Here is a 27,054-nt window from a genome sequence, read left to right as displayed (position 1 = left end):
CTCCCTGAATGGGGCCTGCTTCTCTCTTTCTGCCTCTCTCTCTGTATCTCTCATGAATAAATAAATAAAATCTTAAAAAAAAAAAAAAAAAAAGAACAAGGTCCCGGGGATACACAGGTGCCAAATGAGCCCTCTCCACCCCACCTGTCTGGGCTGGAGCCAAGAAGCCGTGTCAAGGCTTTGATTCCCTCCTTCACTTGACTCGACCCCACCCCAGCATTGCCGTCTCCCTGCTGGTCTGCCCCTCACCTGTACCCACCAACCTGCCCCCTGAATCAGGGCTCTGCGTTCGACTATGAGCTCATGCCCCCCCCCCAACCCATGCTTTCCTCTCTCTCCTGTGGAAATAGTCCGATGAATACAGAGTGAGGAAAAGAAGGAGCTAAGGGATAGTGGGACCTGGAGTCTTGCTCTCCTGCAGCTTCTCCCTGGCCCTGTTGCACCTGCTCCAGCGGCCACCAGCACAGCCCACCTGTAGCCCCCCATCTGTAGGCTTCAAAGTCTTAAGGATCTCTTGCCTTACCCCAAAGCCAGCTCAGTTCCCCCATTACACTGTCCCACAGCGCCCTATATATAGTTCTTCTCCATCACTCCTACTAATTTGCAAATAATTATCGGATTACTTTTTTAGTTGCATTTTCCCCTCCTGTTTCCAATTAGATGTGAAGCTCCAAGAAGTTGAAAATCATCTCTATCATGTTCCTTGCTCTGTGCCCACTGCCTGAGGGCTAGTTAGAGCTTAATAAATATTCCTTGAGTGAGTGAGTGACTTTATCTTGCCCTGAAGGCGTGCAGGTGTTGTGCTAGGGATACAAACGTGAATTAGATCTGTCCTTGCTTTTGAGTGGCTCCCAGGCTGGTGGAGAAACAGATTTGTGGGAGGCTGGTGTTAACAGTGTGTATTATCAATACTGATGAGTACGGTGAGGGAGGGGAGCAGGACACCATCCGTGACCTGGGAGCACAGGAGGCATGTTGGTGGCTTAGAGCTGGATCTTAAGCACTGAGTAAGTATTTATAGGCAGGATACCAGGGAGGTGACTGCCAGGAGAGGAATAGCATGACCAGGGCACAGGAAGGCAGAAGGTGAGGCGTTTGAGAAGCTGGCATGTATAGAGAGGGTCTCTGAGAGGAAGGAGGGGAAGGCTGGAAGGGACCCAGGCTGGGAATGGCCTTGAATGCTGGGCTGCTGGGTTGGGGCCAACCCAGAGGGCTATAGTCGAGCTCCTCCCATGTGCTTCTAAAGAGGAACTGGGTTCACAACTGGGTTTGAGAGCGCTGTCTGTAACACTGAAGCCCCGAGAAACATGGAGAAATGTGGGGGCAAGCCATTCCAGAGACACCCCTTATCCAGAGCCAGAAACCAACCAGGCAGATGCCTAGCCCTCCTTGCTACCCCCGGCCGGTCTGGCTCTCTGGCCAGACGCCCACTGGGGGCCTTTCATGACAGGTGGGTGCCCCCCACCCACCACTTTCTATTTCCGATCAGATTATTATTTTTGAAAAAGATTGTATTTATTTATTCATGAGAGACACACAGAGAGAGGCAGAGACACAGGCAGAGGGAGATGTAGGCTCCCTGCGGGGAGCCCGAAGCGGGACTCGATCCCAGGACCCCGGGAGCACGACCTGAGCTGAAGGTCAACCACTGAGCCACCCAGGCGCCTCTCACATGATTTATTTAATTGCATTTATATCATTTAATCTTTAATCATGGCCGTATCTAACAACTGGTTTGCAAAATTCCTGGAGTTGGGGCGTGCCTTATGGTATCTACCTGTTAGAAAAAAGCACCCCCTCTGGGTGGCTGCTGATCCCTGCTGGAGCACCCAGGTTGGCCAGGGCACTGCAGGGCTGGAATTAGGCATCTATTCATCGTCTCGGCGGGACGTCCTGGTGCAGGACACAACTTATACAACTGTACTTTATCGTCCCCAGACACTAAGTCAGCACTACCCAATGGAACTCTTCACAAGGATGAGAATGTTCTCTATCTGTGCTGTCCAAGATGGTAGCCACCGGCCACCTGTGGCTACTGAGCATCTGACAGAGTCGGCTTGGGCAACCGAAACATACAATTTTAATATATGTGTATAGTGATAAAGATACATAACAGAACATTTCCCTTCCTAATCGTACATTTCGGTGGCATTAAATACATTCACGTTGTTATACAACCATCACCACCATCCATCTGCAGAACTTTTTTCATCATCCCAAACTGAAGCTCTGTACTCAGTAGACACCAGTTTGCCCTTCCTTTCAGTCCCTAGTTCCCATCATTCTACTTTCTATCTCTATGAAGTTGACCACTCTTGGTACCTTCTCTAGGTAGAGTCATACAGTATTTGTCCTTTGGCGACTGGCTTATTTCACTTAGCACAGTGTCTTCAAGACTCATCTGTGTTGTAGCTGCTGAGACACTGAATTCTTAATTTTACTTAATTTTCATTCACTGAGGGGTGCCTGGGTGGTTCAGTCAGTTAAGCACCTGCCTTCGACTCGGGTCATGATCCCAGGGTCCTGGGATTGAGCCCCACATCGGGCTCCCTGCCCAGCAGGAAGTCTGCTTCTCCCTCTCTCTGCTCATGCTCTCTCTCTCTCTCTCTCTCTGTTCCTCCTCTCAAATAAATAAATAAAATCTTAACAAAATTTTTTCATTTATTGAAATCTAAGCCACATACAAGTCGTGGCTGCTGCTTTGGACAACGCAGCCCTGGAAATATTGCAGAGAAACTGTCGGTTAAGATGAAGAGGAGTCCCCTGTCTCAGGACTTGTGTTCTGAGTTTTATGCCTATCGACAGGCACAGCCCTAATCAGGGAGGCCCGGGATCGGGATGCAAGAGGCTCTGCAAGGTGTGGTTTGAGGCAGAGCTGGGGACTCTCAGAGCTATGGGGTGGTGTAAATTGGGGTAAGCTAAATAATTGAGAGCCAGCTTGAAAATACAATCGTGGGGGAGCTGGTGTAAAGCGAGCCATGCTCCGATCACCTCTCTGTACCAACTTGATGGTGTTGTCCTTTTGTCCTTAATACATACCCCGAAAGATGTGCTCCCCCATAGGTGTGGTCTGTGGAATGGGGCTCCATGGAGGTCCCTGCTGCTTCAGGAGGGGCGAGGCTGGAATTCTGCGGCTGGCTGGATCCCGTTCCTTACCTGGGAATGGAGGTGGGGGACAGCCAGGAAGCAGAGGCCGCCCAGGCTCCCTCCACTCCCAAGAGGGGAAGCGTCAGGGTCCAGACGGGGGCAGCCAGCGCCTGAGCCACTAACAGAGCCTTGACCTAGATGTTCCCAGTACTCATGTGTGTCCCTGGAATTGCCTGTGGTCAACATGAGTCATTCATTCATCTCCTAGAAAGGGCCGAGGCTGGGAATGGATGTGACGACCTGGATGCCATTAAAGAGCAGATCCGGTTTTAAAATATGTTTGTACTGGATTCTAGAGTGTGGCATTTAGGAGCCAAGGCTTTGCTGTCAGCTGTGGCATTTAGGAGCCAAGGCTTTGCTGTCAGCCAGATGAGAGTTTTAATCCAGATCGTATCACTTACTAGTTAGGTAGCCGTAGACAAGTCCTTTTTGTCTCCCTGGGCCTCTGATGCTTCATCTGGGAAAGGAACTGGAGGGTTATTGTGAGGGTGAAAATAGGCAGCACGAATCGGGTTTCATAAGCTCTCAGCCAATAATAAAGGACAGTGACAATTATTACGATGACTCCCAGTTTGTAACTGGCTGACCCGGTGACCTCCACGTTCCCTTGGAAGGTTGTAGACCTGTGTGTATTCCTGAACACGTGGGGCAGAAGGTGTTCTGGGACTTTTCTCTGAGGCAAAGGAGAGCCACGGAGACAATGGACGAGCCAGCAGGGCCTTCCGGAGAGTTACCTCTTGGCTTTCCCATTGCAGCGCCAGCGGAAGGCCCTTCCTGCTGTACATGGGCCTGGCTCACATGCACGTGCCCATATCCAGGACCCAGCTCTCAGCAGACCTACGGGGTCGAAGGCCATACGGTGCAGGTCTCCGGGAGATGGACAGCCTGGTGGGCCAGATCAAGGACAAAGTTGACCGCACAGCCAAAGAGAACACATTCCTCTGGTTCACAGGTGAAGTAGTAAAACCCAGCTAGCTCCCTGAGATCTAATGGATAACCCTGCCCATGCCCCCTTGGAAGAGCAGAATCTGGCTAAGGGATCCTCTTTCACAGGGCAGGGGCCTGGCTTTGAACTTGGCGTCCTGCTAGTGTTTGTTGGCCTGAGTGCTGAGCACCTGTCCACTGGGGCCTCCGAGGCTGAGCCCCTGGAAAAGTTTGTGCAGAGAGCAAGGTACCCTGCTGGCCTCTTCCGTATTGGTTTAGGGCCATCTGGGTAGTGACTTTGACATTGCAAATCCGTGTAGTCCTCGGGTGGTTCTGAGGTTCCCTCCTCACCATCGTCCCAGTCCCAGAGACGCCAGCTGCCACCGGTGGTCACATCTTTTGGCCGAGTGCGCTGAACTAGTGAGCTGTTTAAAGGGCCTACGCAGGCATTGTGGGTCCTGGGTGCCTTTCTGGAATTGGGGGGAGTGGTGGTTGGAAGCGCTGCTCTCGGGGCAGGCAGAGACCTGGGTTTGAAACTGCTCAGAACTTGGAAAAGGCACTTTACCTTCTCTGAGCCGGTTTCCTCACGTGCAAAACTGAGCTCACACCAGCATCTACTGCTTAGCGTGTTGGACGATCCTGAGATCCTGTAAGGGAGGCGCTGGGTGCGTCAGGCTCTCAGGAAAGAGCTGCAGGGCTGAGGATAGTAAAAGCAAAGGAGAAGGTAAAAGCATCTGAGACAAGAGGCTCGCTTGCCCTGGGGCTCACCTGGGCCAGGGAAAGCCCACCTCTTGGAAGCCCAGCCTCATAGAACAAGTCATTCTTCGGGGGCAGGGATCATGTTTATTTTTACAGCTTCTTCTCCTTCCCAGCGCCCTGCTCTGCACGGAGATGTGGGACCAGGGAGGGAGCATCGGCAAAAGTGTCCACAGGCCAGTTGATCGCTACCTGTTGCTTCTTTTGGTTTCCAGGAGACAATGGCCCGTGGGCTCAGAAGTGTGAGCTGGCAGGTAGCGTGGGTCCCTTCACTGGATTGTGGCAAACTCATCAAGGTAGGGGCTCAACTGGGGTTGGTGCATCCCACTGGGGATGCTGAGCCCAGGTAGGGCTGTGGGGTCTGTCTCGGGGAGGATCAACTCATACGCAGGCTTCTTGGCCATCATCATGATAGTCAAAGTTGCTCACCAGCCACCAGCTCCCAGGGAAGGAATAAACTGAGAGATGAGAGTTTCTATTAAGCTTGGACCCACCCCTTTCTCTCCTTCTATCTCCTACCGCCCCCGGGCTCCCTCAGGGCATGAACTCTGAGTCCAGGAACCTTCCAACAAATACACTTTACCTTGACATTTATCCCACTGCCTTTACTCATCCTCCTTCTTTTCTTTTCTTTCCTTTTTATTTTTTTTCACTCATCCCTCCCTCCATCCAACCATGAATTCATTCCATTCATTTAGGAGACATTCAGGGCATAATACACAAGGTTTTGATATACATAATCCCTAAACCTTACAACGTTGGAAAGTAGGTAGTAGCGCCTCTGTTTGCAGATGAAGGAGAGCCTCAGAGACATGTGCTCGGGGACCTCACCTTCTAACACAGCTACTGCCCTGGGGACAATCTGGCAAAAAGGACCAAAGGCTTGGAACACAGGCCGGTGGATGCATCAGTTCTTCCGGATTAGCCAAGTGCAAATGCTGTATGTGAAAGGATGCTCATTGCATGGTTTTTTAAATATTTTTTTAAGATTTTATTTATCTATTCATGAGAGACACACAGAGGCAGAGACATAGGCAGAGGGAGAAGCAGGTTCCCTGAGGGGAACCCAATGTGGGACTCAACCCCCAAACCCCGAGATCACGCAGTGAGCTGAAGGCAGATGCTCAACCACTGAGCCGCCCAGGTGCCCCACATAGTTTTTAACAAACAAACCAAAAAAACCAAAGAGTTGGGTATTACCCAAGGATCCAGCAAGAGAGGAGTGCTTAAGGAAATGGTGACATGCACATTTAAGGAAATTCTAAGGAACTGCTGAAATGATGCATATTATTAACCTGGAAACATTCATCTTAAATACTTTTCAGTGAATAAAGCAGGTTACAGAGCGATATATAAAGTATGATCTTATTCTATGAAAATAAGCTACCAATTCTCAGAAAAATCTTGAGAGAGTTATGGGCAGTTGATAAAACATGAGAGGTGGTTACCTTTGGGGAGGGGAAGGAGGATCTAAATGTGATTTTTTTTTTTTCCTCACAACAACCTGGTCTTATTTGTGTCCTACAAGATTAAAATAAAATTCTGGAAGGTGCTTATATCCAAGGGGTTCAGAGGTGGGCTTGGGGGGATCACCCCCTCCCTGGGCTGGGCTTTCCCTACTGACCAGCTCCTGAGCTATGGCATTCACTGTCTCCAGGTCAGAGGACACAGACTGTTTTTCCTATTAGTCTGGCAGTTACCTAGAAAGTAGAACTTTTGTGCATCTCACGGTTGGGGACGAGAAGGAAGTGCTGATGCTTCATTTTTTTTTGTCACCTTTAACCTGGTGTCTGTTCAGATCTCTTGAGAACTTCACAAGTGGGTGGCTGCCCTTGACTATAGCCAGGTGCTGTGCCTGGAGATTCCAGCTGGGGATCAGGAGAACTGGGGGCCGCCTCCCCCCTGACCTGTTTGGTGACCAGTGGGCTTCATCGGTCAGGGTGTTGTGTCTCTCTATACGTATTGATCTCTTTGACTAGTCCCGTTCGGGAATGTTCTCTGGAAAAACGAGCAGACAAAGGTGCCCGGACTGGGGGTAGAGAGATACAGTGGGAGCTGGGAGTAGTTTTGCATTAGCTGATCCTCCTCTCCATACCTGGGATACCCTCAGACCAGGCTACTGGCCCTAATGCTCAGTTGGAAAGCCTGAAGGAGCCTGGAATTGGAACTCTCCAGTGTAAAATTCCAGAAAGCTATGGAGACCTTGGATGGGGTCTCCATGTACCAGTAAGTGGCTCTGTAGATAGCCCTCTGTTCCCTAAGAAGGTGACCTCTGATCTCCTATCTAGACCAGCCTTATCTTGTCTCTCTCCCCTTTATGACAGTTTTGAAATCACGAATTAGGTTTTGTGATGGGGAGTGGGGTCCTGTTCTGTGAGGGGAGTACTTTGCCCTGTGAGAAACAGAATTATGAGGGCTGCCTGGGTGGCTCAGTCAGTTAAGAGTCTGGCTCTTGGTTTCCGCTCAGGACGTGATCTCAGGGTTGGGGGATGGAGCCCCACGTAAGGCTTGGTGCTCAGCATGGATTCTGCTTGGGATTCTCTCTTTTCCCACCTGCCCCTCCCCCTGCCTTCTTTCAAATAAATAAATAAAATCTTTAAAAAAAAACAAACAAACAATTAGGGGCACCTGGTGGCTCAGTGGTTGAGCGTCTGCCTCTGGCTCAGGTCGTGATCCCGGGGTCCTGGGATCAAGTCCCACATCTGGCTCCCCACAGGGAGCCTACTTTTCCCTCTGCCTATGTCTCTGCCTCTTTCTCTGTATCTCTCATGAATAAACAAATAAAATCTTAAAAAAAAAAACACCCCACAATTATGATGAGCTGGGCAGCCTCCACTTCTCCTTTCCTTGGTTTGACCTTCAGGCATTTGTTGAGCACCTACTCTGTGCCAGCAAGTGGGGATGCAAAGATCAACAAAGCCCCAGGCTTTATGGAGTGACTGTCTAGAGCAGTGTTTCTCAGATTTTATTTTTTTTAAAGATTTTATTTATTTATTAGGGGGAGAGAGAGAGCACACACACATAAGCAGAGGGGGAGGGACAGAAGGAGAAACAGACTTCTGATAAGCAGGAAGCCTGACTCCAGGCTCGATCCCAGGACCCTGAGATCATGACCTGAGCTGAAGGCAGACACTTAATCAGCTGAGCCACCTAGGTGTTCCTGTTTCTCAGATTTTATTAATTAATTAATTAATTAATTAATTTATTTATTTATTTTTGTTGTTGTTGTTATTGTTGTTGTTGTTGTTTCTCAGATTTTAACATGCAGACAGTCCTCTGGGGATCCTCTAGTTCAGACTCAGTAGTTCTGGGATAACCATGAGCATGTTGCATTTCTAACAGGCTCCTAGGTGACACTGAAATGTTTGGTCCAGGAATCACTCCTAGAACCACCAACTAGAATATCCACGTGGAAACCATATGAATCTAGAACTTTCAGATGGAGACCAGAAGTTACCAAGCTATGGCCTCGGACTGGCAACAGTAACGCTACCTGAGAACTTGTTAGAAGTGCAAATTCTAGGGCCTCACCCCAGACCTGCTGAGTCACAAACTCTGGGGAGGGACCCTGGCTACCTGTGTTTTACCTTGTCCTTCAGATGATTTTTGGTGCAGGTTAAAATCTGGGTGCCACCTGTCGAGAGCTACCCTGTCTCGTACACCTGGCGCCCTGGCCACGCTGCAAGGGCCCAGAAGCCACATATGGCTGGTGGCTACCATAGTGGACAGTGTGAACAGAGACCATTTCCATCACTGCAGGCAGTTCTGTTGGACTGTGCTGGGAGCCTCCACTTCAGCAGGAGATTGTAATATGGGTAAGGACTCCCTGATAAAGAGGAGCACGAGGACATCTCATCCACATGAGAAAGACACAGGAAGGCTTCCTGGGGTTGTTTGAGTTTTGAAGAATGAGTAGGCCACAGCTAGGGATGTGCAGGGGAGGGGTTCGTGAGCAGCCCCGGGAAGCGGCGGGAAGAGCACAGCACAGGAGCTGCCTAGTTGTGTGTGTGTCCAGAGCTCGTAGAAGTGGGTCGTGTAGGGGAAGGCGAGGCAGGAGTGAGAGCCGGGGCTGGTGGTCAAGGGTCTTTTGTTTCAGACAGACCATTTAGGCCTTGATTCTAAAGAAACATGGATTCGTGGAAACGTTTTATGAGTAAAGGCGACATTTTTCGATTTTTTATTTGAAGTGAGATTCTGGGACAGAAGATGGACCCTCTTAGTGTGTACAACTCACTGGCATTGAGCACATTCACTGCAGAGCCCCCAGACATCTCCCCGCCCCAGAGAAAACCACATACCCCTAAACACTTGCCTCCCATCTCTCACTCTTTCTGGCCTCTTGCTCAATTTTAAGACATCCCTCTTAGGTTGGTGGGGCTGAGGGCAGAGAGAGGGACAAGGCTAGACCCGTTTCCATCAAGCCCTGGGTGATAAATGAGGACAGCAGGTGACTGAATCCCCAGCAATATCCCTGCACTCAAAGAATGCCAGGGTAGGAGGACACCTCCGCGATCTTTGTTCCAACCACCCTGTTGGCCACACGAGGAAACTGAGGTGGAGCAGGGCGGAGGGCTTTCCGAGGCCAGCCATTGGCCAAGGGGGCCTTGTCATCTGACCCCCACCAGCTCATAACTCAACCTACACCATGGCTGTAGTCACACCTTGTTCTACTCGGCTAACTGCTCAGCCGTCTGGAAAATCCTGTGTTGCTTCTTTGGACTTCACGGTTGTCAAGAAAAATGTCTTTGGCTCCCATAACAGTGTGAATCTTTCTAAATCTGCAGGAGTCTGAGTGGAGAGGTGGAGGGAGCTCATGGCTTTGGAAGCCCCAATGGGGCTCCAATCTCAACCCCACTTACAAATCGGTGCCCACCGGGCCCCTCCCCTGGACAACCCAGTTTCCTCCCTCTGTAAGGTAGGACTGTAGACCCCACTTGCTGGATGGATGGGAGCATCAGATGGGGTGCTGCCCACCATCATCAGATGGGGGCACCCAGCCTTGTGCGTGTCCTCTACTAACCCCCATGATTCTCTGCGTCTTCATTCCCAGCTGAGTCAACTGGTTGGTGTTAATTAAGCTAAACTGGTCAGTATTAGTGTCTAGCCCTACCGAAGGCTGCGGGCAACTTAAATAACATACGGAGGACTTTCCAAGTGTTTGGAGCCTCAGTCTTGGAAACTTTGTTCCGAAGCTGGATTTCAGTCTTCTCATTTCATACTCTGGCGAATCTGGATCTTTTTACTTGGAACACATGTTTTACAATACGTGTACGTCGGGGGTCACCGCAGTGCCTTTGGCACCAAGTCCGGTTCATTGTGGGATAGTCTGTTAACAGTCGTCGGGAAAGCCAAACCGGTTGGTATTACTGTCTGGCCCTCCCAGAAATAGCTAGTAGCATCTGAGGATGAAAAATGAATGAAGTATCTCCAGGAAACAGTCTGGCTTAACTATTTTTGAAAATATAACTTTTCCCCCTCTCAGCTGCTCTAGATGTTGCTTTACACGGAAACGGAAAATGGGATTTTTCACAGCTACAGCATGTGTGCGTGTTTCATCTGATCCAGCAGAGCCAAACTATTCATATCGAATAAAATTATAATATTAATCACTTAAAAAAGAGAGAGAGAGAGAGAACACTCTTTCTCTAGGAGCGAGGCAGATACACCTGTGGCTTCCTGTGGTGCCAGTGGGGCAAGGAGCTGAGTGGGGTGTTCTAGTGGGGTGGGGGCCGGATGCCATGCTCTTCTTTTCTCAGGAAAGCCTGAAGGTGAACTTGGCCTAGGGGGTGAACACTTCCCCTTCCTCATTCTCCAAACCGGCTTCCTTTTGGGGCTCCCCCACAGCCCTCCTCCTCCTCTCTGCTCAAAGCACCGCTTGGTGGGGGGGGGGGGGGCTCTGGAAAGTCAGGCTGAGCCTGCGTGGCAGGAGCTGTGTGCCAGGGCTCAGGTCACGGGAGGGAGGCTGGGGGTCCCTCTGGACCGCCTGCTCCTCCTCGTCCAGGTTCCTCTTTAGTGGGATGCCTTCACATCCTGCTGTAAGGGGCCCGGGTCTTGAGAGCAGATGAAAGGGAGAAGGCAGTCAGTGTTTTCGCAACGGAGTAGGACAAACAGTACCCAGAGCCCTGCTTCTTTCTCCCCGCAGCCAGCCCGCTACGTCAGGCCACGCGCTGCCTTCCCCTGTTCCCGGGGCCCCAGGCCCCCCTCCTCGTCTTCCCTTTCCTTTCCTGGCCAAGCCGCCTTGCTCAGCTGATGGGATGAGGCAGCGTCTCCTGGAGTCATCTCTGCACCCTGTGCAGGAGTGAGGATGCTCCTCTGGGCTTGGCCTGCACCCCTGCAGGGATGAAGAGAAACTGAACGCGGGTGGAGGGGGTGCTGGGCCCGAGCAGAGCAGAGCGCCCCTGCTTTCTCCCAAAGAGGACCCGCGGGTGCCTGCCCCCTGCTGCCCCAGCGTGGCCCTGGCCCGGAGCAGCAGGCCCTCCCTTCCCCACTCCAGACCTATTTCCTACCCGGGACACAACCAGCAGCTTGTTTGCCCCCTAACCGACTGCTCCTCTGTCTGGAAAATCTTTCCTTGTTTTATTTGAAGAGCAGAACTGTTCCTTCCTCCCCCTTGGTGATGAGGAAACATTCTGTTGAATTTGGCATCCTCAGCTTGTAGGAGACCTTGGTTGTTTGTAATTTGATGCTATCAGGTTGTTGCGTAAGCTTTCCCACTGGGAAGCGGCTCCGCATCCTGGGCCTTCTGTTCCGCTTGGGGCAGGGGGTGGGGTGGAGAGAGGTCAGAGGTGGGGCTGGGTGAGGGAGAGGGAGAGCGGACAAGAGATGTTGGCTGTTGGCCCTGCTGGGGGGCAGGGCCAGCTGGTTGGGGGACCCAGTGGAAGTCAAATTGTGTCTCCTTCCGGGACGTTGGCCACCCGGCTTGGAATGTCCCCATCACCCCGCTCAAGGCCACCCCAGGCCAGCCAGAGTCCTCCATCCAAACAGAGGCCCGTCTGCCCTGTGTTTCTAGAAAACTAGTATGCTGCGGGTATCCTTGGCAAGGACACGTATTTATATTTAGAAACAAAGGCTGCTTCTTTAGAAGGTTAGAGAATGCACACTCCTCGGGACAGGCGTGTCCCACCCGAGTCACAAATACAAACGCCAGGCAGGTAATGTGGACGAGCAAATGTTTGTTTTCCTAAGTGGTGGGCAGCACGTTAGGGGTTCAGTAGACTGCAGAGAGGGCCCCGTCTAATGACATTCAGAATTAGTTCAGAAAATCCCGTTCGTGCCAAACCCAACTGTCAGAGGGCTGAATTCAGCGTGTGAGCTGCCAGCTTGCAACTTCTGCTGTTTACCCTCCGTAGGTTGTTTCGTTTTTGTTTGTTTGTTTGTTGAGCTTCTTTGGACGGCGGCGTCTGTCAGGCACTTCCTGCAGGTGCTGTGCAGGGGGACCTTGCTTTGGAGCTTGATACACATGATCTTCTGTGGCTTTGCCCACCTCCCCCGTGAGATAGGCACAATCATCTTTTCCCCCTCAGAGCTGAGGGAGGGTAAGAATCCTGCCCAAGGCCACATGTCGAGAATGGCCCTGGATGTAGAACCCGGGCCTGCTGGACTCCAGAGGCATCCTCCCTCCCATCTTGCTAATATTTCTCAAACTCTGCTCCTCAGGCCACTGGCATCGGAATCAGCTGGCATCAGAACCCCACTCTAGGCTTATTAAGTCAGAATCGCTTGGGGGGGGGTCTTCTGGTGGTTCTCTTGTATTGAGCGAGCCCCCTCCTTTAGCCGGGCTGCCCTTGTGACTCAGTGACGTCGAGTAGGCCGCGAGGGGAAAGACCTCCACTTCCAGGCGCGGGCGGTGGCGGGGAGTCGTGCCCGGCCTCCCCGTCTGCCCTGCATCACGGAATGCCACTTCACTTCCGCAGCCAGGGGAGGACAAGTAAGCAAATTCATGAATCATGGTTCTGTTTATGTTTTGGTTGCTGAGGCTAAATATTTATGGCTTTAAGTAAGAGGTTCTGCCTTAATGAGAGTCATAACTAACCACGAGCGCACTAAAATGTGTTCTCACGACCATAAGACGTGCATTTCTCCAAAGAGAGCCAGATGTAACGGGCACTTTGAATGGGCTGGTGCCACTGATCAAAGTCTGAAGGTTTATCTAAACTGGCCAATAGCTTTCGAAATCCAAAAGTGCACACGAGTTCGATGGATGGGCTTCGCCATTAGGTTTACTGAGAGTAACAGGTTTACATTTACGATCCTATGGCATAAAGGTGTAAAGGTGTGGGCAATATGAAACACACGCTTAAAAAGCGGGTAAGCCACATTTAATTTTTTTTTTTAAGATTTTATTTAGTTATTCATGAGAGACAGAGAGAGAGAGAGGCAGAGACACAGGCAGAGGGAGAAGCAGGCTCCTCACAGGGAACCCAATGTGGGACTTGACCCCGGAACCTCGGGGATCACGACCTGAGCCAAAGGCAGATGCTCAACTGCTGAGCCCCGCAGGCATCCCAAGCCACCTTTGATTTTGAAACGCACTGTGTCCACTTCCTGATTTTGCCCCTTGCTCTTGTCCTAGATGGACGTTCTCCCATCTTCAGATATTAACTATTTTTAGATATTTACCTTTAGAAGATAGCAATGTCCAGGTACCATCCCAGGCAAATGAACCTAAAATTTCTGGGAAAGGAAACTTGGCCTGGGTATTTTTTAAAAGCTCCCCTAGTTGGGGGGCACTTGATGGGATGAGCACTGGGTGTTATGCTATATGTTGGCAAGTTGAACTCCAATAAAAAAAATTTTTTTTAAAGTAAATAAAAAATTCAGCATTTTGAAATGAAAACAAACAAACAAAAACTCCCCTTGTCATCCTAATATACATTCAGGGATGGGTGGGAGCCACTGTGCTAGAAGCTTTGATGGGTCAGGGGCTGGCTATGTAGTTAGACTTGGATGCAAATCCTGGCCCTGGCGTTTGCTAGCTGTGTGACCTTTGACAAATTGGTTAATCTCTCTGAGCCTCGGTGTCTTCGTCTCAAAAATGGGGATAATAGTGCCTAGTTTGCAAGGTTGTCAGTAGGATTAAATGGGATAATGCAGGGAAGCACTTAGCGTCATGCTTCGAGGTACTTTAACTTGGTGCATAGGGAAGGCTCAACAAATACGAGATATTGTGGTTACTGTGGTTATTACATTTAGCTCAGAATGAGTTTCCTTTCGTATCATTGCAGAGTATTGGGGGGCAGGCACTCAGCCTTAGCTGTGCAGATAAACTGAAGGAAACACTGTTAGATGTTTCTGAAATTCAGACTCCACAACTCTGGGCACCCCACAGAGGATGCCAGTGGGATCTTTTTAAGTTTGTCCACTATGCAGTCAGCCAATGAGATACTGGGATTTAGAGCAAGACAATTCCATGCTAAGGGGGATTTAAGAAAAAAAATGTAAATTTGCAATTAACATACCATGTTATGTTAGTCTCAGGTGTACAATGTAATAATTCAAGGGAGATTTACTTTTTTTTTTTAAAGGATTTTATTTATTCATGAGAGACACAGAGAGAGAGAAAGAGGCAGAGACACAGGCAGAGCGAGAAGCAGGCTCCATGTGGGGAGCCCAATGCAGGACTCGATCCCAGGACCCCCAGGATCACGACCTGAGCTGAAGGCAGCCGCTCAACCACTGAGCCACCCAGGCATCCCAGGGGAATCTATTTTTTATAATTGCTTACTCATTCTCTGGACTCCTTTAAGATAAATTCTGCTACAGTAGGAAGTCTGTGGGCCTGGCTGGAATATGTAATTGTGTCTTTCTGTTAAAGCCAGAAGCCAGGGTGCAGCCGGCGCTGGCTGGCTGGTCTTGACGACACAGAGTGGGGATCGCTCCTCAAGTGGTCATACTGGGGGGCTTCTCCCAGCCATCCTCTTCCTCCTGGCTCCAGAACCTCTCCATGTGGGCTCTCCACTGCACTGACACACATACTTTTTATAACTGGCTGGATTCCTTCGAATCCCTCCAGCTTTCCACCCGCTGCTGAAATAAGGCAAACATATTGAACAATTTTTTTCTCTGAGAACCAAATTAGGAGGATCAGTTGCCTGAAAAAGAGCCACACAAAAGGTGGTGGGGGACAAGCAGAGCCCCTCGTGGTGAAGATCAACCAGCAAATGTATTAATGGGGAGCTAGTATGTTCTTCTGGAAACATGCTGGGGGCAGAGACCAAGCCTGGTACCCATGCCCACCGCCGGGTAGGCCCTTGGCTCCTGCCTTCCCGTTGGCTGTCAGAATTCTGGGCTTGCCTCTCAGCACTGGGGGCTTCACTGGTCCTTAGCATCTGGCCTCAAAGACTAAGTCAATCTGTTTGAATTTTGTGCAGTGTGGATATGCAAAGAAACAGGCTCCATGCTTTCACCCACCTGTCCCCCCAGGCTTCCATACAGATGTCCCTCCCCGGGGAGGGGAATTATCTGCAGAGCTCTAGCACGTGCAGTTGGGATGCTTCCTCTCTGCTCTTTGGCCTTGAGCTGCAGCTTGAGTTATGCATTCCAAGGCCACGTGGGAGTGCATTTCAGGCTTGCCGCAGCTCTGGATTCTGTTCCATGTGCGTGAAAAATTGAGAGTGGGCTCCGAACGCATTTCTGGGAGGTGTGGCTTTCGACAAACGAGCAAAGAGCTTCCCGCTTTGCCTGCCGAACTCCACTTGGTTTTAAGAGTCCCACACCCCTGAGCATAAACAGTCCATAGATGTGAGTTGTTTTATGTTTTGTTTCTTACTTCAACACTTGGGGGACTCCAAAGCTGGTTAGGAGAAAATCCCAAGAATGCTGAGCATTTCCGGTGGGACGTGCTGGGCCAGGGACATTAGAGGTTCTGTTTGCTGCAGTGTGAGTGCAGAGCGACAGACGCCCTGGTCTTGTAGCCCCCTCCTGCCCATCATCGCCGCTTTCATAGCCATGCCAGCCAAACATGGGGAGGTTGCATGACCACGATATGTGTGAGCCACATACAGCGTCTGCCTTGGAAGGGCTTTCTACACGCTAACTTTGTGGAATCCTTGGCTCAGTGGGATGAGGGTGGGGTGTGTGTGGGAGTGGTGGGATGGTCATGGCTAATTCAACGCTACATGAATTCAGGATGTTTCCATAAAACATGACCTCATCTCTTCCAGCCCGCTGGTCATCGTTAGACTGGTGGTCACTTTTGAGTAGTGGTTATGAAAATAATTCCTTTTAATTACCAAAGTGGAAATTCATAGATTGCACATAGATTGTTCTTACCCCACCCACCCACCCCCAAAGCCCCCCAAGAGGCAAGAGGTCGGAGCTATTACTAATGCTGTCTCTACGACATGAGAACAACTCATTAAGTCAAAGAAAAACAAAGCGAAGCGAAGCAAACAGAAATACAACAATAAAATCCATGCCAGGTCAGTTGTTGGGCGTTGAACAGATCAAATAGCTGGGGGAGTTTCTGCCTTTCTGTCTTTTCAAATAATTGTAAATATGTGTATATATATATATGTATAATATATATATACATATATATATATATGTATATATATATTTAGCCTAAACAGTCATATGAGCAGTCGGAAGACAAAGTCCTTTTTATTCAACGTATTTGTTAAATACCTACCATTCCTGGTTGTAGGAGACTGATGGAGTCTCCTGGTGTGGAGATGACACCATCAGAGAGTCAATGAACAAACCTTAGACAATTAAAAGTGTTAAAAGTATCATGAAGAAAATAAAGTGACCTGGTTCCACAGAGAGTGACAGCAGCACCTGTTTATCTATGTTGAATCCAGGAAAATAAAAGCACAGAATGCAAGATGTTAGCTAGAGGAGTAAAAATAGCTGGTTACTAAAGAAGTCATCCGTTGGTTGGAGGGATCGGAAGCTCTCAGGGTGCCTTTAGAAAAGGCCCGTGGTGCTAGAGACCTGACTGCATGTGTCCTGTCGCAGGGGGCAGTCCAGCCAAGCAGACCACCTGGGAAGGAGGCCACCGCGTCCCGGCTCTGGCTTACTGGCCTGGGAGAGTTCCCGTCAATGTCACCAGCACTGCCCTGTTAAGGTATGAGACCCAAACTATCTTGAAATGTTGGGATTCAGAGCAAGAAAATCATGAATCGACGCTCTAATGGCCAAAAACCCCAAGAAGAGAGACCCCCTTCGGCCACCTGTCCTGGCCAGGTGTTCCCAGGTACCTGTGCTACTTACAGAGTGGAAAGAGTGGCTCTTTCCCAGCCATCCTCTGGGGGTCATGTTGGAGTGAAGAGGGGCCTGGGTGGGTTTCATGGCCTCGACGTGGAGACAGGACGGTGTCTGCTGACGCTGCGGTGGCAGAGAAGTTAGCAGCAGCATCTCCCTTTTTGGTCTGGGCTCAGCTGACGGGAGAGAATAGACCATTGAAGCCATAATTATTCCATCCTCGGGGGTGAGGGCAGGTGGCCTCAGGATGCCTGTGTGAAGCCAGCTTATCATCAGCAATCACATGGGCCCAATAAAGGAATCTAGGTGTCCCCCTGCCCTGGAGGGGAGGGAGAGGAGGTGGCCCCAATGGGCTGACCAGGAAAGAATGAACCCTAGGTGAGGACATGCCTACCTGTGGCCTTGAAGCCTCCCTTTCAGTGAGGTGAGCTGATGGGCTGCTCCCTTTACTAGAAGGATGACTCTAAAATGTGATAATATCCCACCCCCCGACTCTTATCTTGTTATCTTAAGGCAGATCCAGGAGGCCGTCTCCTCGGCACAGCACGTGGTGTGGTGTGCCATTCTCAGGGCACTTGCATGCAGCTCTCTGTATGACCCAGTCTTACGATGGGAACTTGTCACTCACTCCGTTGGGGACTTCCTCTCTGTGGTTCTGCTCTTGTACTCACTGACAAGGGGGACTGGGTGCTACTCTTGTGCTCAGAGCTTTTGGGCTGGTTAGAGACGAATGTGTTAGTTCCACAGGCTCTCTCATCAGCCGAATGAGTTGTAGCCTAAAGAACCCAGCCTCGGGATCCCTGGGTGGCGCAGCGGTTTAGCGCCTGCCTTTGGCCCAGGGCGCGATCCTGGAGACCCGGGATCGAATCCCACATCGGGCTCCCGGTGCATGGAGCCTGCTTCTCCCTCTGCCTTTGTCTCTGGCGCTCTCTCTCTCTCTGTCTCTCAGTCTTTCATGAATAAATAAATAAATAAAAAAAATCTTAAAAAAAAAAAACAAAAAAAACCCAGCCTCACAGAGGAAAACAAGCCTCCTGGGCTCCTTCCAGCATCCCCAGACCTGGTGGGGAGCAGGGAGGAAGGCTGGAGCCCAGGCGAAGGTAAACAGCTCTGATGGCCAGAGGGGGGTGGGTAGGCACTGTCCCTGGCAGCCCGGGGTGGGGGTGGGGGTACCGGGGCAGGCCCCAGGGCTCGGCTCAGCCCTGCCCAATACAGTCAGGAGGGGGCAGCGTGTTGTCAGGGGGGTGCCAGCAGGTGTGACAACAACAGCGTGGGCTGGAGTCCGTGATGTCAGGCTGGCCGGGAAGAGGGCCAGATGGGCTGCTTTTTATGGGGCTGACTTGGTGCAGTCGGGCCAAGTGTTCACAGGCTGGGCCGCACATGCACAAATAACTGGGCAATCTCTCAAGTTCCAGCCCCAAAAACCGAGCGCGTGCTTCTCATCTGAGAAGGCTGTTTGCACCCACAGTCGGCCGTCGCAGCAGCAGTGCAATAACATTGCTCCATTAATGATTTAAGGCCTCTGAGGGGGCACCTATCTTAGGGGATATAGCCGGGTGGCTGAAAAAAGGTGAGTCTTGGTACAAGATAACGTCTGCTTGAGGGCCCCTGGAGTTTCGCCAGGACAATACCAATGTCACCCCATCAGCTCCCCGTAACATGTTTTTGTTTGTTTGTTTGTTTGTTTGTTTGTTTGTTTGTTTTTGGTGCGAAAGTAGACTCAACTGTAGCAGGAAAGTTTGTGTCCATAGAATTCACCTCCTAGCTGTTGCCCCACATGAATCGATCCACGTATAGCAAGCTGGGGTGGAGTGTCCTTACTGCCAGGACAGGCCACTGTGTCTCTGCTGCTCTTTTCCGTGACTCCTGCAGGCTCAGCTCTAAGGAGGATAGCCTCATGATCCGTTTTTAATAAACCGAGGAGACTGCTTCATGTCCTTGGGAGCCCAGCCAGGCTCTCCCACCCAGGGTGCTTATCACCTTTGCCAGCACTTTATTCTTCGGATGGATATAGATCTTCTTCTAGAACAGAGATAACTCCCCTGAACCATTCAGAGCTAAGCCCTTACACCTCAATTCTGGTGGCCCTGAGAAGTCACGGGAAGAGAGTAGACAGCTTGATATAGATACTCACGTGAATACACAAACGTAACAAGTGTGTTGGGGGGAGGGGGATAGCAAGGGAAGAGGGATCCACACTGACTCCATTGGTTCCCTTTTAGAGATGCTCACTGTTAACGAAAGTTCCACCGCACACCCATGTCATGTAGTGAGGTCAAAGAAAGGCCTCACCGTCTCCTGGCCCCCAAGCCCAGTGACACAATCACAGAGTGAGGGAAATCTATTCATTCATTCACCAAATTTTTTTTAATTTTTATTTATTTATGATAGTCACACACAGAGAGAGAGAGAGAGAGAGAGAGAGAGGCAGAGACACAGGCAGAGGGAGAAGCAGGCTCCATGCACCAGGAGCCCGACGTGGGACTCGATCCCAGGTCTCCAGGATCGCACCCTGGGCCAAAGGCAGGCGCCAAACTGCTGCGCCACCCAGGGATCCCCATTCACCAAATTTTTATTGTTGTGTCCAGCTGTGGGGCAGGCATTGCTCTGGGGACCGGGGATGGAGTAGTGAGCAGATGGGACAAAGTTCCTGACAAAGGTGAGGAGCTAACCTGCCCCCAGGAGAGCAGGGCTTTGGTTTCACACGTCAAAAGGGGCCGGTGGTTTGAACCTCCGACTCTAATGCGGGACAGCTCAGCCTTGGCACTGTTGACCTTTTGGGCAGGCGCATCCTGTTTGGAGGCCTCTGCTGCACACACACCGTAGGATGTTGAGTAGCCTCTACCCACTTGTTGCCAATGGCAACCCCCCACCCCCACCCAAGTCGTGACAACCAGTGTCTCCAGGCAGCACCAGATGTGCCCTGGGAGGGCAGACTCGTGCTGGTGGAGAACCATAGTCTGTGATCTCTCATCGCCATATGCAAAGAGGTAAAGATTGTGCCCTGCGTCTCGGAGCCGGGAGACTGCCATCTGTGTTCAGAACAGAGAATCCCAGATTCCGGGGACAAATACAAGGTGACCGGATCTCTAAAGGTTCCGCTTAGCCAGGAGAGCACACAGTCCCCTGGGCCGCCTCGTGGCTGTCTCCGGATACCTGCAGTGCTGTCAGTTGTGTGGAAGGGTGACTCGCCTGCCTCTGTACTGTCCCCAGGCCCAGGCCCAGAAGTCCATGTTCACATCAGTGTCCTGTGGTTTAGGTGTCACCACGAGAGCAAGGTCTAGCCACATATCTCCTTTCAGGGTCCCCCACTCTTTCCTGTGGACAGTGGGCAGGGGAGCGGGAGATGGGGAGGGGTCTCACACCCACCCCTGCTCCTAGCTGTGCTCTACTACGTAACCTGTGTGTGTGCTCTGTGCTGGGGGGGTGGTGGGTCCTGACACTCTGGGACCCCCATGTTCCCTGGAAACAGTGCAGTGGGGGTTCTGCTGGGCTCTAAGAGGGACCCGAGGTGGGGGTCTGGGGGCAGCTGCAGCCTCTCAACTGCTCGCAGAGGGGCTTAGGCCAGGAAGGGGTGCATACCTGCTTTTCCCAGGGCTCGCGAGAGGGAAATCCGACAGGAAGAGACTAACAACTAAATGGGGAGCTGCTCCCACGTCCTAGGGACAGTTCTCACTGTCCTGCGACCTGGAGGAAGTTCTGTTGTCTCCTCCCTCTGTGTTCAGGCCCACGCACCCTCAATCCTTCCCCTGGCAACCCCCTTGTCCTTCCCACTTCCCGTCTTCAGATCACACCGCCTTTTCCCAGATATAACCTCCCCAGCTTCTAGGAAACACCTCCCTTCCCAGCCCTTCCCTCTGCCCTGGGATGCTCTCCCCCTAGGACAGCCCAGCACGGCCCGTCCCCAGTTCCCATCCACACATGGCCTCTGCTGCTGGTCAGCCCCAGCGAGCTCCTGGCGGGACCCTCGGACCCTCCGGCATCCTCCTCCTGGTCGGTCGCCCGCTCTCTACGCCCAGGTTCCTATGGCAACACCTTGGATAGGAACACAAACATGCACACTTCCTCCGAACAACTTTCAGTGCCCTGGGCTGGCGGAAGCCATATGAAGAAAGAAAGAAACGCTTTCATATGGGCAGCGGAACCTGCAAAGGCGGCCCCCTGCCCACTCTGATGGCAGCATTTTGTGTCACTGTGCAGAGAAACCTCAGGCCCAGGGGGGTTTCATCCCTCCAGAAGCCAGGGCTGACTTGTCCCTTAGGCTGGGGAGGGTCAGAGCCAGGCCCATGAAATTTTTAGGGATACAGATTTTTAATTTCTTCTAAAATCAGAAGGAGAAAAAAAACCCCAACTTTTATGTTGGAAAAATGGTTTAATATCTACTATTTCTATGTGCGTCTTTCAGTCAACACAGTTGTGAAATATGATTTTACATATTTTGTATGGAAGCAGCAGCCCACAAAGATCCCACGAAAGTCAGAATGTGGCCCTGCCCAAAGCCTCCATCCCAAGTGGCATTAGCCACAGAAACTTGAAAATGTAGGTTCTAGGTTTTTTGTGTCTCTTTCTCGAAGCTTTCGATGACTCCCAGGACCAGTTTCTTGGGTGAGTTTTGAGGTTTGGAGCAGCTGGGCTCCCTTCGGTGGCTTCTGTAGGACACTGGTTTCCTCTAAACTCACACCTAGGCTGGGGGCCCAGCTCTGGGATGGGGGCGCCCACCTCCGGGCTGGCACTGGGACTGTAGTGTGCCCAGGAGGCCCTCCCTCTTCCAAGGCTAACCTCGGGGGCTTGGCTTCCTCCGAGACAGAAGGAAAGCCTTGGTGGTAGCTTGGGCTTGGTGATCAATGCTGGACTGGCGAGTCCGGTCGTCGGAGATGTTTGAAGACTCTCGTGGGCCGAGGTTTTCTTTGTCCTCTGGGAGGACGAGGTACCTCTCAGGATCCTGAGCAGTTCTGAGATGCTAGGGTCCCACAAACAGTAGACTTCGGGCTTTATTCCATTAGGATGTGAAACCTCATGACACTGGGGGAGAAAAATATAAGATAGAAAAAGAAAGTATGCCGTACATTCCGATCTAACACAGATCCTGTTTTTCGTGCTCGCTGTTGTGACCCCTCTGTGGCACCAGCCTCTCTTAGGGGTGCTATCTAGAGAAAGCTAGAGCCAAGGGGCCCCAGCCGTGTGGCCTTCTCGGACTGTGCTGCAGTGCTCGGCGCTGCCCAGTTTTTCCCAGGATCCTTGGACCCTGGACGGGTTTCTGGACTGTGCCGGATTCCATTAGTGCTTACTCTGCACTCCTTGACTTTGCCCGTGTGAGATGCCAGCTCCTGGAACACGTATCTCGAGAGATAAGCCACCAGCTGTGTGGACTGTGAAAGTTGAAGGCAACCCAGAAACAGTCTGTGCCATGGTCCAGGGAGAGGTTCTGTCCAGGGCTGTAGGCAGAGCCACATGGTGGGTAGAAGCTCAGTCCTTTCCCCAGCCCCTCTTGCTGGGCAGAGAACCCCTCCCCAAACTTCAGGGTGGTGGCAGTGGGAGGTGCAGCCCCTGAGGCCTCCCTAAAAGTGTGCCCGAAGTGTGGCACTGTGCCCAGCCTCAGGCCAACGGGGCCTCTCTCCCGGGGGAGTGCCCCTCGCCCTGGCCCTGCGTTCCTGACTGCATCACATCCCACTGACTCAGTTGGCCTGGCCCATGGATATAAACAGCTTTGTTGAAAGGACAGTCCATTTGTTTATGCTGGAGAGTTTTTTTTTCCTGACAAAGCACAGCAGGCTGGCAGGAGATGTGCCCTAGAAGAGAGTAAAATTGTACCACATGACTTCAAAAAAATCACATTAACAAAATTCACCAAGATGGTAACAGTGGCTACCTTCGGGTAATGCACCCATCGTGCATTGTTCTCTCTTTTATATTTCTGGATGTTCTTTTTTTTTTTTTTTTTCACATAAACATTTACTATTTTGTAATGAGGAAAAAGTAAGTGAAATAAAGGGGTGGAATGTGTCACATACTATGGCATTTTAAACAAAGACTAAATATTTGTGATCCAAAGACCCGGGGAAGGAATAATGAAGTGTACGTTCTCCAGCAGGTACCTGTCACACAGTGTCCCCTCTCAGCCAGTGGCTGCGGCCTACCTGGTGACAGGTGGAACCCCTTTGTTCTTAGGTAGGTCCATAGGGGTGCTTTTGTGAATAATTATTTTTTTAAAAATATTTTATTTATTTGAGAGAGCAAGAGATGGAGAGCACAAGTGGGAGGAGGGGCAGAAAGAGAGGGAGAAGCAGACTCTGTGCTGAGCAGAGTGTCCAACACAGGGCTCGATCCCAGGACCCTGGGAGATGCTCAACCATTGGAACCACCCAGGCACCCCTCTTGTGAATAATCATAACACAAACACCCAATGAGCCCTTCCAGAGTGCCAGGTCTTCTTCTCTATGCCTTATCTGTGTGCCTCATCCACACAGTACTCTCTGAAGTGGGCACTATCCTCATGCCCATTTTAGAAAATAGAAAATGAAGGCATTAAGAAGCCAGATAGATACAACCCTGGGATTCGAGTCCAGTTAACTCTCAGCCACCGGGCCTGGGTGGGAAACCACTGTGCCATTCTGCTTCTTCCAGAAGAAGAAGAAATCCAGGTGGAACCCAAAGAAAGGACGGGCAGGCAGAGGAGGGGGCCATATGGGAGGATGTGGATGCTCAGTCTGGGCTTGTTTGGGTGGGCCTTGACCATAGCATGGCCAGGGAGAGAGTCTGGGAATAGCCAGGGTCAACACTGTCTTGTTCTTTCTGTAGTGTGCTGGACATCTTCCCCACCGTGGTAGCTCTGGCTGGGGCCAGCCTGCCCCAGGACCGACACTTTGACGGTTTGGATGCCTCCGAGGTGCTCTTTGGCTGGTCGCAGACTGGGCACAGGGTAAGTGAAGGGGGTGTGCGCCCTTCTCAGGCTCTTCAGGAGATTGGCCAGCTGCCTCTCATCCGGGGCTGCCTTTGTGCAGAGAGAACCATCCTTGGACGCTACATGGAGGTGGCTGCTCCAGACCTAGTTTGAGAAAGCCTGATAGATGGCTCCTTTGAGACGAACCTCTCTTTCTACCCCACCCCTTTCTCCTATGATCAATCCGGTTTGCCAATCCAGACTTAATTTAACGCCTTGGCTTAGAGCGGGTGTATGGGGATGCTTATTCCCCATAACATATGATTTGTTTTCACAGTTACTGAATGTTCTGAGACATCGTAGGCACCTGGCACATTTTTGTTGGATGAGATGGCTGAGTAGTGTGAGTGACTTGTGTATCGTGGGGCTCCCCGACTAGAATGGAACTTTCCCGAAAGCAGGGATCTCACTGAGAATTCCCTGTGCGCCTCACAGTGCCTGGCACCCACGGGCATGCAATCACTACGGATCTGACGAATAAATGAATGAACAGACACATGAATGAAACAGCTCTTGGACGACAGGGCCAACGAGGGCTTTATGCCTCTGACCTGCCCCCTGGCTCCTGGACGGCCCGACATGTGACTCCGCAGCCCCTGCACTGGCTTTGGGTTTCTGCTTCCCAGGGCCCCAGGGTCCCCTCCTCATGTGTGCTGAGGCACCCGGGGGCAGTGACAGCCCGGAAGCATCGGGCCCAGTGGCCTTTCCATGTCATTTCCGTGTGTTTTCCTTTCACCAAAAGGAAGAGGAAGTGGGAGGAGGGAACCCCAAACCCCTTTGTAGGGCCCGGTGAGAGCACATGGCTTCTCAGTTAGGGACCCACACATCAAAGGGTCTATTTGCGTCTCTACCGAGGGTCACATGGAAGTGACTCAAATGCTGCTCAGATGTGCGGCGGCGGTCACCCAAGCCGCCCCTGTGGCTGGGCCTACCCAGGGCAGGCGGCCCTCTGGCCTCAAGAGGGCCGCCCGTGCTTCTGTGAGCATTCGTGCAGTTTCTAGGGCTCATCAGACGTGCCTGAAATGCCCTCCGAGGAAGCACTACTTCTCCTGGCGTATGGAATCTTCTAGAACTGCAGACCCTTCCAGGCTGAGCTGTACTGCGGAGCAGCGGCGAGGCCGCAGGAAGATGGTTTCCGCCTCGGGGCTGGAGGTTGGCAGTGTGTGACCCTGGGGGGTTACGGAAGACGTCAGTGCAGAGGTGCTCCCGAGTGTTTATTAGCACAGCTACTAATAGAATAATTGGGGTCACCAGGAAGTGCTTCAAGGACTCTGGGCTCCTTGCCGTGGCCGGTCTCCTGTGGAAGCCAGCTCCTTCGCGCTCGCTTCCGCTCTCAGGCAGGAGAGCTCACTCTGGTCGCTGCTTTGCGTCGGGTCATCGAGGCCCGGGCTCGGGGCCTCACGGTTACTGGTGTGGTGCCCGGCGGTGGCTGGGTGGGGGCACCAGGCAGGAGGACGGGACCCAAGCCCCAGCACCGTTGGGGGTTCGCGTGGGGGACGCGGGGCGTGTGTGTGCAGCTGGAGTCCTGACCACACCCCAGGGCCTGGAAGGAAACAGCCTCCCCGACCGCCCGCCGGAAGCCACTGATGGTATCTTCAAGAGCAAAAGCCTGCGGGTGCTGGCACCTTCGGGCCACGCCCCGCTTCCCAGGACCCTAGATTCCCACAGAGTTTCGAGTTTGAGGGCAACACAGGTAGTTGTGGGCTCTGAGTCTGGTCTTTTCCGGCCACCTGCCGAACAGACTAGAATAAATTGTCTTGAGTTTGCAGAAGGGAGGCCAGGAGGTGAAGTGAGTGATCACACACACACACACACACACACACACACACACACACACCTATCCATGTACATACGGGATACGCACATACGTGTCCCCCCGCCCCCCCGGGGAGATTTTGAGAAACACAATTTACTTGTGTTCACCACCCTCGGCTGTGTCCTGGGCTTGGTTTAGAAAACAGTTCCAGTTTCAAGAGGCTCAAAGTAACTCCTAGATGATCATCTCAAAACAGGATGCAAATAGGCCTGAGCAATGGGGCTCTTCCTTATTTTGCAAATGAAGTCACCGCAAGTGGGAAGTGCTGAAGCCACCTAGGGCCACGCGCCCCCTGGCAGCCTCCCCAGGCCCTAGGTGCAGGCATTTAAAGGCCAGTTGTGGGCTGTCGGGTTTCCTGCAGAGCGGCCTTCTCGACCTTCTTCTCATTGTCCCCTTGGAGGTCTCTGGGGAAGTCGGGTGGTATTTAAAACCCGCAGCAGCTGCCACCAGGCTGCATGGTGGGTCTTGCACCTGGGTCTGTGTCTGGGCACCGAGGGCAACCGCGAGGAGGGGGGTGGAGGGGAGACGGGTAGGAGAGGGTGCCTCCAATATCCCACTGGGGGCTTGCCTGACTCTCGAAGGCAAGCTGGAGGTTGTCACGTTGCCGTTGGTCAAGTCACACGGCAGCTCCTGGTGGCCACCAGCAAGTCCAAATTTTGTTGGCAAAGGGAAGGCTTCTTTCATGGCTCTGCACCAGCCAGTCCAAACCGGCCTGGGGCTGCTGTGGGTCCTAAGACACGTGGCTCCTCCCTGGAAGCTATACATTGAGGGGACAGGAGCTGGGTTGCAGGCTCTGGAACTCCCATCACTTCTCTTAGGGAGGCCCCTAGTGGTGAGAGGCGCCATCCCCAGTGGCCCACCACTTTTGGAGACAGAGCTTTGCAGCCCCACCTGAGGGGACTGGGGGAGCCCTCCTTGTGTGAGTGTGTGTGTATGTGCGCGTGCACACACACCACATATGCACCAGCCCCCAGGGCCTAAGGAGATGCTCCCCTGCTTAAAACGACAAAACCAAATGAAACAAAGCAAAAGCAGGTAAGAAAGGCAACCAGGAACGTGCACCTGCTTTGCAGAAGACACAGTCATCTTTGAAATTCGGACGGGGTGTCCTCCCTGCCCTCCCCCGAGGACCTAGGACCTGTCTTGGGCTGTGGTTCATGTGCACATTTGCCAGCCCTCTTCCTCTGTGGATGGGGAACCCCAGCGCCCTGGCCAGTGTGCCCCCGAGGAAAGCAAAACCCATCCCTGTTTCGGGGAGTGAGCCATC

General features: G+C 51.9%; 1 protein-coding gene across 10 annotated transcripts in view; it reads left to right on the top strand.

Moving 5' to 3' along the window:
* ARSG (arylsulfatase G) overlaps positions 1 to 27,054 on the top strand; it is a 109,083-nt gene that overhangs the window by 76,400 nt on the left and 5,629 nt on the right. For 7 of the 10 annotated variants that reach the window (XR_012009136.1, XR_012009137.1, XM_072781039.1 and 4 more), the window contains exons 7-10: positions 3,903 to 4,099; positions 5,043 to 5,123; positions 16,786 to 16,894; positions 23,830 to 23,950. Coding sequence is in view for 5 of the 10 variants with exons in the window: in XM_072781039.1 (XP_072637140.1) it covers positions 3,903 to 4,099; positions 5,043 to 5,123; positions 16,786 to 16,894; positions 23,830 to 23,950 (508 nt within the window). In the remaining 5 variants the exon portion in view is untranslated. Of the gene's footprint in view, positions 1 to 3,902; positions 4,100 to 5,042; positions 5,124 to 16,785; positions 16,895 to 23,829; positions 23,951 to 24,248; positions 26,246 to 27,054 lie in introns of all 10 variants that reach the window. The other 3 variants (XR_012009138.1, XR_012009141.1, XR_012009140.1) reach the window with 1 other exon arrangement.

The sequence above is a fragment of the Canis lupus genome, chromosome 16 (genome assembly GCF_048164855.1).
Source record: "Canis lupus baileyi chromosome 16, mCanLup2.hap1, whole genome shotgun sequence".
Taxonomy (NCBI): domain Eukaryota; kingdom Metazoa; phylum Chordata; class Mammalia; order Carnivora; family Canidae; genus Canis; species Canis lupus.
The sequence above is the reverse complement of the archived record's forward strand: the minus strand, read 5'-3'. Positions and strand labels throughout refer to the sequence as shown.